The sequence below is a fragment of the Abramis brama genome, assembly GCF_963993115.1.
Source record: "Abramis brama genome assembly, chromosome: 2".
In the NCBI taxonomy this organism is placed as follows: domain Eukaryota; kingdom Metazoa; phylum Chordata; class Actinopteri; order Cypriniformes; family Leuciscidae; genus Abramis; species Abramis brama.
Window position 1 is genome coordinate 18,456,507 of NC_139964.1, and position 10,210 is coordinate 18,466,716.

Consider the following 10,210-nt stretch of genomic DNA (forward strand, 5'->3'; position numbering starts at 1 on the left):
TAATACTTTACTCACATTATTAATGCATTATACATTTTAGTTAATACATTTAAATGACAGTTGGTCAATTTAAGGCAGTCGGTTTCTGCAAGTGTAATTAGTTAACTATAATTTAGTGCATTTTTACAGAAACAAACTAGATTACAGTAAAGAACTGTACAATTAACAGTATTTTACTGGCAACAGTGTTGCCAGTATTTTACTGTAAAAAAAACCGGTAAGGTCTAACAGTGTACACAAAAATATCAGTTTAGCTATGATGTATTTAATTTGAATCCCATCAAGGCAAATTAAACTGGCATGAAATGTGTTTTCATTTATAAAGGCATGTGTCAGAAAGCCTTTTAACCACACACTAGCGTTAGGCAATAACTGTCATTAGTTCATGACAATAGAGGGAGTTTCACAGTCACAAGAGTTGAGCTCAAATACCTTCATTCTGTCACTGGATTCACACTGAGATTGAACAGCTGAGAAACTACAGGAATAAACCAAACAGAGACATGCATCCAGTGCGTACAGGTACGTTTCAATTACTGTACTTTAACCAACTCTAACCAACAACTATAATCATTATAATATTATAATCACACAAAACCTGTTTAACTAGACTGTAGTTGATCTCAATGACTCTCAGTGTTAAGGTGTGTGATATAGCCTAGATTTAGTATATGTATCTTCACATAAACAATGAAACAATATCTATAATTATATGTTGTATCAAAGATGTGTGTATATTTGCACTAATAGGCAGTAAATACAATAGTAAACCATAGTTCACATACTACAGTCTGTGTGCTGTCAGGTTATCAAGTATATGATCTTTTAGCTAATATGATACAATACGATACAGATACAATCAATATGTTTGTAGATGTGTCGATTTAGGCTAAAGTGATTGTCATCGAGTCGAATTGTTGAAGTGAAGTCTTATAAGGAAATCTCTGACTTCAGACATACATTTTTTCCTCAGTTTTAAAGTTGACATGAGCCAATTTACTTAGTATAACTTGTATAATTTTTTCTGTATTATTGTGAATGATTTATTTATACATCGTTCCAATTAAAAAAACAATTATATATCAAAAATAGGGTTTAATAGCTCCATCTTTTAAAAAGGTCTCGTCTTGTCCATGATGTACAGTCATTTTAATAATATACAATAAAAGTAATTTTTCCTGTGTTAATCTCGTACTTTAGCTACTAATATAGTAATGTTTGTGGATCATGTGCTTGGTCTTTAAGACACTGTCTCTTTAAGAAAAGGCAGCACTTCCTGTGGAAGTACATTTTCTCCCAAAAAATCTCTGTAACTATTTCACGTTTTGGTGGTTTATTCTTACAAATTCGTACAATCTTGTCCCTCTTACGTTTTAGTATGATCTGTTTAAACCCCAGGGATGGGTAACAGTGTAAAATCTGATCAGTTGACCTAACTTAAAAAAGTAAGGAAACCCGTTGCCTTAAGATTAGGTAAATAAACTTTATGCATAATTGAGAAAGTTAAGTTATGTGTTCATGTAACTTAATTTTTTCAATTACGCAAATTTACATAACTTAATTTTTTCAATTACGCATGAAGATTCTTTCCTGAATAATTTTGAGGCAATGGGTTTCCTCACTTTTTTAAGTTAAGTCAACTGATCACTTTTTACAGTGTAAGTTTAGGGGCAGGGTTAGGGTTTGATCTATTTTGGAATTAAAATAAAAACAATTGTTAAGAAACATTAAAATTAGTTTAGATACATTTTACACTAATTTATGGAACTTACTGTCCCCAATTCCACTTATTATTCAACAGTCACATGCTATATTTTATTACGTAACACTTTTCATGATCCAAACATTGACATGTATCTAATACACTACCTTATGAGATCATATTTCAACTACCAGACTTTAGTCCACAACTTGCCTCTAATGATTATTTCTGTTTTATTCCCAGAGTCTGATGAAGCACTTGCTGTACAGAATCTGAGGATTGTGCTGATCGGAAAAAGTGAAGCTGGAAAGAGTTCAATAGGCAATGTAATACTGGGACGAGATGCGTTTAAAGAGGGCAGAACCAGAGAGAGTGAGATACAGATAGGAAGAGTAGAAGACAGAAACATCTCCATCATCGACACTCCAGGATTATTCAACACTCAACTGAGTGATGAAGAGATGAAGAAGCAGATGATGAAGAGTCTGGATCTCTCTGGTCCTGGTCCTCACGTCTTCCTGCTCGTCATCAGAACCGACAGATTCACAGAAAACGTGGACAAAATCGTGAGGAAGATTCACGAGCACTTCGGAAAAGAAGCTTTCAGGTTCACCATGGTGTTGTTCACGGGAAGAGAGGCGATGTCCAGACGGGAATGGATCGAGTTCAGGCTGCACAGAAAAACGAGAGAACTCCTGAGCTTCTGTGAAGAGAAATGCGACGTGATCATTTACAAAAACAAGAGAGATAAGAAGCAGATCGCCAGTCTGTTGGAGAACATTGATGAAGTGGTGAGGAAGAACAGACGAGAACATTACGTTAAAGAGATCTCCCCGAAGAACAGTGAAGACGAGACGAGGACGAAACAAGACAGGACAGAGAAGATCCGTCAAGAGGAGCAAATAACAAGCCAAGAGAAAGAGGAGAACAGAGCAGAGCATCAGATCAGAGAAGAAGAGATAGAAAACAGTGTTCAGAAAGAACAAAGAGCGACAAATGAGAGAGAAAAAGGATGTTTGGATGGAAATCAAAGCGACAGAAAACATGAAACATGTTCCATCGGCGAGGAGAAGAAAGAAACACCAGAAAATCATTCAATAGGTAAATATTTCGCTGTTAAATTGTATACAATTGTATATTCTGATGTGAAAATATAATATTTTCCCTTTTGTATTAGATTTAAATTATTGTTATGCATTTAAATAATTAAGTTATTTAATATTTACAACACAAAAAAGTTGTAATATGAAAATGGACATCTCTTTTTATTAAGATATTTTTTAAGTTATATGCATATTACTCTATGCATCATAAAAGTATTTTTTTAATATTCACTGATGATTATATGACATTGTATTGGATATACATTTACAGATGAATTCATAAATTTGATATTACCGAAACATTGAAAGAACATTTGCATTTATTCATTGTTTGCAATATTTTAAGACATTTTTCACATTGTTTTGAGCCTCAAAACTAACATAGACAGTTACTGAACTAATATGCATATTGTTTTTCTTCACAGCGTCTGATCTGAGGATTGTTCTTCTGGGTAAAAGTGGATCAGGAAAGAGTTCGACAGCAAACACCATCCTGGGCAGAGATTCCTTCAAAACCAATAAGAGTTTCCCATCAAGCCCTCAAACCTGTGTGAAACAAGAAGCCGGTGTGTGTGGAAGAAACATCTCAGTGATCGACACTCCAGGACTGTTGGATCCGTCAATGACGAGGGACCAGCTGAAGGCTGAGATTGAGACGTGTGTGGAGATGTTTTCTCCTGGTCCTCATGTGTTTCTGCTGGTCATCAGACTGGACGACAGAGTCACAGATGAAAAGAAAAACACAGTCAAATGGATTCAGGAGAACATTGGAGAAGAAGCTGTTCGTCACACCATCATTCTGTTCACTCACGCTGATCATCTGAAGGGTCGATCATTAGATGAGTATATCAGAGACACTCCAGATCTACAGGCATTTACTGAGAGTTTTGGTGGCAGATTTCACTCATTCAACAATGAAGACATGGAGAACCGCTCTCAGGTCACTGAACTGCTGGAGAAGATTGAGAAGATGGTGGAGAGAAATGCAGGGAAACACTGCATCACAGAGAAAGAGGAGAAACTCAAAGAAAACCCATCCAATTGGTTCAAAGGAGTGTTTATTTTCTTCATAGCGCTCGCGGCTGCAGCGGTCGCTCAGACTGGCTTTGAGGGAAGATGAACATCTGGAACAACAGCACAGCAATATGAACAAAACTGGGACCTTTGATTGTCAATATTACAGAAAATAACAGTGAAAGACTATATAAATTGTACTGTTCATAATCTTTCATTAGGCTGGACCTAAAGATTGTATTACCCATTAAACATAACAGAAATTTAAGTTATATGATCTCAGACTAAAATGTATGCCAAATATATGTTTAAAATGCTCCAAATATAAAGAAAATATAAATATGTGTGTTTGAGCATTGCTTCATTTTTAAAGAAAAAAGTGTTTTAATTAAAACAGTATTTTGCCATTTTCAGTGGTTAATATTAGTTCTGTCAAGTCCATTAAGTCAAGAACACAGACAATAAAAATAAAGAATTTTTATTGAATAGATTGCAAACAAGTTGATGTTCCTGAATTGAAATTTGGCGGTATGGCTCTGTTCAGGGAGTCCTCTGACCTTTCATGAGCACCATGAAATAGCAGAGAGTCAGAGGACAGCAGCAGCAGCATTAGGGAACGCTCACACAGTTTAGGACTGTGAGAGCTAAAATATCCCCCCTGTGAACAGAGCAGGCAACATGACAAAGCAAATGCCACGTTATGCATAAGGAGGAGCTGGGGAGGTGGCGGGCAGCAGAGCGAGCAGCAAGCATGTATGAGCAAACTGAATGTGCTTTAAATAGGGCGCCTTGTTTGAGCTTTGGCCATTGAGCAGCAAGGGGAGTTAACGAGCTAATGCAGCTCAGCTGGAGCAGATCAGCTGACGGGACAGTGTTGTTAGCAAATAGCATTAGCAGCGTCTTGACTACCTGGCCTGCCAGAACTGACGCTGACGCTCAATTAATTAGTAAAAAAAAAAAAAAAAAAGAAGAAGAGCTTTCTGCCTGTCAATCATTTTGCGTGATCTCTTAAGCCTACGTTCATGTAGTTCATTTCTTTACTTTTATTTTTAATTTGCAGGCAAACTATGAGCTATTTGTTGGTTTATCTCCTTCTAAACTGTAATCGGTGTGGCTCAGCGACGGAAGTTTTATGTTTTATTTAATATTTTAATGACCGCTCGGCTCAACAAATGGTCAGAGTTTGGGGCGTGGCTACCAGTTCCTGTAATTCTAACATTAGCTGGGTTTCCATCTAAACGTGAAGCGAGACTGTCAAAGTTTGATAAACAAAAAGCAAAAAATGCAAGTTGTTGCGTTTCCATCAAGTTATTGGAGCGCATGACGGTGGTATTGGTAACCTAGCAACCAACAGTAAATAAAACACGTCAGCGGATTCAGCCGATTAGTCACGAGGGTTTAATGTTTGCTTGTCAGAACTTATTCTGCAAAAGTGTATCCATCTCCCATTATTCGCATTATCTATTTTTCGTACATTTCAAAAACCACCTCAAGCGTAAAAACTGGTTTTGCAAATAATAATAATTTGTATCTTTTTTAAACTTGGCGTTTTCATCACTCGTTTCTGATGCGATACTTCATGTGTGGAAATGTGGATAAAGGGTGATGGAAACAGAGGTAACTGCATCTATATTTTTAGTATCAAGGTTTGGGAGTGGTAATATTGCGTGTAGCGGGTGAAACGTGGTGTTCGTCATGGCCTTGTTTTGAGTCCATTGAATATTTACCTTGAATGAATGTGTTTTGGGTGGAGTGTTTTGTTGGTCTCTGACAGATCTGGATCTCATGACACACCTTTTTATTTTACATCACACATTCTTAAAAAGGTCTCATGGAAATGTTATGACTTGCATTTCTGTATAGGCCTACTCTAATTTCAAGCTGGAATGTGTTTGTGTTTGTGCAATCATTCTTGACTCATTACTCATCATGACACTTTCTGCTCCTCCCAAATTACCACCTCACCAAAGAGATGCCAAACGTGATGATTAATTAAGAGTGTTTGCAGGCCTGATTTAAACTGCAAATGTAAAATGGGAATGAAACCTATTGTGTCAGGTGTTTTGACAAAAAAAAAAAAAAAAAAAAAATTCCTTCAGCATATGAACCTGTGCTTCCTAGCTCAAGCTTCCCCATATGCTTCATCTCCATTTGTAAGGTCAAAGAAACTAAGCAAAGACTATAGATGTAAATTCAAGCCTTGACAAGACATCTATAGGACATAATGTTAAAAACAAAACAAAGACAAGATTACTTGACATAAAAATTGGCATACTCATTAGAGTGTGCAAGTACTAAATCAAGACATTAAAAATAAATATTATGTAATATTATGTGAAAGTGAACTTGAACCTTAGTACTGCTGGCACCCCATCCAATGTAAAAAATACTCTAGATTACCATCATAGTTACAGGTATGATCCTCATGTGAATTCCTCTTTTAATTATGTACATCATGTCATCATAATCATATCACATTGTAGCGCCCACATCCAGATGACAGACACTCCTAATGTAGTTAACCAGTGTCACCATATGAAACCTTATTGTAAAGTGTAACCAATTATTTAGTAACAGTATAGTTTATTATTTTCCTTGTATGGTCCACTACAACAGCGTGGGCTAAGGTATTTTACTTCTGTGAAGTTCACTTAATTTATTAGAAATTGGTTTCAATTTTACTTTAGCTCTGTGCTAACTCCAATTTCAAATGATTATTAGATTTAGACTGTTTCTAATTTAGCAGCAGATCATAAGATTAGTCATGTTTTAATTTAGATATTTGATTATTCTGGGTATACTTCATTAGGGACCCGATGTCAAATAGAGTCTCATGTCGGCTGAGTCGTGATCTTACGGACACAACATCACCAGTTCTGCTTTCTGAAAAACACTGGGTTAAAAACAACACAAGGGCTCGATAAATACAGAACTCAAACCAGGATTTGATAATCTGAAGAATATTAAAAAGTTCAATGCATACTGGCAAAAGTTTTAAACTATGGCGGCTCCCAGAATGCATTGCGGCATGAAGCATGTCACCATTGTTGAGATTCATATGCTGATTCTTGATGTCTGTGTGTGTCCAAAAGAAGCAGCATTTATTAATATAAAAAAGTGAACTTTTTCTATTCTTCATAATATCACAACATTTTAATATCAATATGTGTTGTCAGGGCTACTATCACCAATAAGGTGATATTCATAAGACACTGCCTATAAAATCAGAGATTAGACCCTGAATGAGATCAGTGAATAACACTGAAAGGAAAGTACTTAACTACAAAATAAACACACAACAAAATAAAGAAAACAACAAGCATTTTAATTAAGCATAAGAAAACCATCTGATCATAGCAATGTGGATATGTTTGCACAAGCTCTGCAATTCAGCACTCCAGTAAAGTCACGTCACATTTACTTATACAGCACTTTATACAATAGATTGCTTAAAATCAAGCAGCTTTGTGTATTTTGTGTAGTTGTTTAATCCTCCTCTGCTGAGATCTTCACAGATTTAATGTCTTCTTTTCTCTTCAGTTGATTTGTGACTGTGTCTGAAGTCAGTTGTTGTTCTTGTGTTTCTCTTTCCTTCAGTGATTCGGCTTGTTCACAGCAGGTGTTTGAATGATTGAAATGCTGTTTCAGGAACATCATACAGTACTAACCTTTTACTAACATTAAGGAAACTGTACATTTTTATGTTCTTGGAATGTTGAGTTGTTAATAAAAATTAAGTTTAAAGAATGTTTCAGGAACATCATACTAAAGGTTCCTCTAACATCAAGAAAACTGGACGTTTGAACGTTTCCATAACCAAAACAAAAATGTTTGGAAAACATTCTTTGAACAAAAATTGGTTAGCTAGGTATCAATGGGTTTTATTGTATCTTACAACCACCTGTATCATCTTGTCTTTTAAAGATGTTTTGTCTGGTGTAGTGCTTCCCTCCATTTCTCTGCACCATTTCATCAATCTTCTCCAGCAGTTCAGTGACCTGACCTTGATTGTTTCTGTCCTTGTTGTTTAATGTGTTATATCTGCCACCACAGCTGTCAATCACTGATTTAAGATCCTTGTTTTTTTGTATATATTCATTCAGAGGTTGATCTATCAGTGCATTCAGCCAATCAGCATGAGTGACAAGAATAACTGTGTGATTTAAAGCATCTTTTTCAAGGTTCTCCTGAAACCATTTAGCCTGGTTCTTCTCCTCCCTCGATAACCCTTCCATCCCGATCACCAGCAGAAACACGTGAGGACCAGGAGCAGACATTTCTAAGCCTTTCTCAACATCAGACTTATTATGATTATGAGTGTGCCTGAAAAAGAATGGATCTAACAGTCCTGGAGTGTCAGTGATTGAGACCATTCTTCCAGACACCAATGATGCTTGTTTCTCACAGCTCAACAACTTTGTCAGCCATTACATGTAAAAGTGCATTCAGTATGTACTGTTAATAAGAATTCCAGTCAGATTCAGTGGTAAAATGCTTTTATTAATCATTTTGTGAGTTTATGATGAGAACACATAACGTGATCAGTTGAAATCTAGTTCATGATATAGTCAAATTTATTAGCATATTTCATAGAAGATTAAAAACTGATTAAAAACAATAAAAACAGTGATTAGAAAGAGTATTAAAATATATTGCAGTTATCAATGCTAGAGTAATGTGAATTTATACTAAATAGCTATTTACATGGTTATGTTTATTGAGTTTAAATGCATGACTCGCTTGTATTCATTTTAAAAGAGTTTGTGAAACTTTAATGACATAATTCGTCAGACCTTTCCTATATGCCATGTGAGAGCAGGTATTTAGAACATGCATTTCTTGAGAATTGAGTGTGGTATAAGGAGTAATGTGCTACGTACCTGCTTAGACATTAGACATCAGACATGTGATTGTTTATGATAATCTGTTAAGGTATCACAACATAACAGAATAGAAGTAGCATTCAGTACGTGATGAAGTGCGGTGTACGTGCAGAGAAAAGTGCTCCTTGTTTGACCTGTGTTTTCCATGTATCTTCTACAGAAATAAATGTCTTGCCCCAGGAAGTGACATCGCATCCTTCTTAAAAGTGTAACATTTAGTTCCCTCTCATCAGTCACTGCACGAGTCATTTTTATTTAAGAGAAAACACTTTAGCTTCAAAATGAACATGTTCCTTGCTGCAGACAGTTCCCTCTCTTCAGTTAGTTTTCTTCTTTTTTTCTGCATATATTTATCTTATAGCACCACATATATGGATAGGCAAAGTAGTGTCAGCTCACATAAACTGTTTGCGATTAAACTCTCAAACAATATTTGTTATTTTGCAAACATCAAATTATTTCAATTTTTCCAGGGGTCCACTGAGAAATCGAGTCGACTTTCTTGGAGAACTGTAGCTAAAGCTAAGCATCTTAGTGCAGTCTGTTTTATTGTATTTCACAACCACCTTTGTCATCTTGTTGATTTGTATTGTGTATTTGAGCTCTTTTAAAGATGTTCTGTTTGGTGTAGTGTCCTCCTCCATTTTTCTGCACCATTTCATCAATCTTCATCAGCAGTTCTATGACCTGAAAGCGGTTCCGCATTTCCTCATTGTCGATTGAATGATATCTGCCACCACAGCACTCAATCAGTGATTGTAGATCATTGTGTAATTTGATATACTCTTTCAAAGGTTCTTTTATCAGGAAATTCAGCAAATCAGCATGGGTGAAAAGAACGATTGTGTGATTTAAAGCATCTTTTTCAAGGTTCTCCTGAATCCATTTCACTGCTTTCTTCCTCTCCTCTTTGAATCTCCCCACTCTGATCACCAGCAGAAACACATGCGGACCAGGAGCAGACATTTCTAAGCTTTTCTCAATTTCAGAGAGTTGAGTGAAGGGATCTAAGATTATGGCTGGAGTGTCAATGATTGATATGGGTTTTCCAGACATCACTGCTGCTTTTTTCTCACAGCTCCCAGTGGATAACATTGCACTCACACTGAATGCATTTCTGCCCAGGATGGTGTTTCCTGCTGAACTCTTTCCTGATCCCAGTAAACCTAGCAGGACAATCCTCAAACCTGTTAGAATGAGAAGGATGCTATTTAATGCAACTAAATGCAATTTTGTCTCTGTTTAAAATCTTCTTGGTCCTCATTACTGTATATTAAACATCAGATTTCTTTCTTTTTACTTTTACTTTCTATTTATTATTTCTTAATATTTACCTTGTCTTGACAGATTGCTGTGTGCCATTGCTCTTGCTAGTGACAATCGCAGAGCCATCTCACTTAACTCAAGTCTCATCATGAGACCAAAGAGATGACCTGTTTGACGACCTAGTTCATGTAAACCCCTTTCCCCCTCTGTGCCCTCTTGATTTCTCTCATTGTCTTCTTCGC

General features: G+C 36.2%; 2 protein-coding genes across 2 annotated transcripts; one reads left to right on the top strand and one right to left on the bottom strand.

Annotated features, from left to right (window-relative positions):
- Positions 1-397: 397 nt before the first annotated feature.
- Positions 398-4,139, top strand: LOC311077789 (GTPase IMAP family member 8). Its single transcript, XM_084106412.1, has 3 exons — positions 398-522; positions 1,946-2,803; positions 3,231-4,139. The coding sequence occupies exons 1-3, from the start codon at positions 504-506 to the stop codon at positions 3,923-3,925; spliced, it is 1,572 nt and encodes a 523-aa protein (XP_083962538.1). The 5' UTR covers positions 398-503; the 3' UTR covers positions 3,926-4,139.
- Positions 4,140-9,248: 5,109 nt separating this feature from the next.
- Positions 9,249-10,094, bottom strand: LOC311077959 (GTPase IMAP family member 2-like; the record flags this gene model as incomplete). Its single annotated transcript, XM_084106605.1, has 2 exons — positions 9,249-9,889; positions 10,037-10,094. 2 exons carry the CDS (start codon positions 10,092-10,094, stop codon positions 9,249-9,251), a joined length of 699 nt encoding a protein of 232 aa, XP_083962731.1.
- Between the last annotated feature and the right edge of the window lie 116 nt (positions 10,095-10,210).

What these genes read in the sequence shown, in the direction of transcription:
- LOC311077789 (XM_084106412.1), top strand. An exon ending in ACCAGAAAATCATTCAATAG is followed by an intron (nt 2,804 to 3,230) that starts GTAAATATTTCG and finishes TTTTCTTCACAG; the next exon opens with CGTCTGATCTGAGGATTGTT.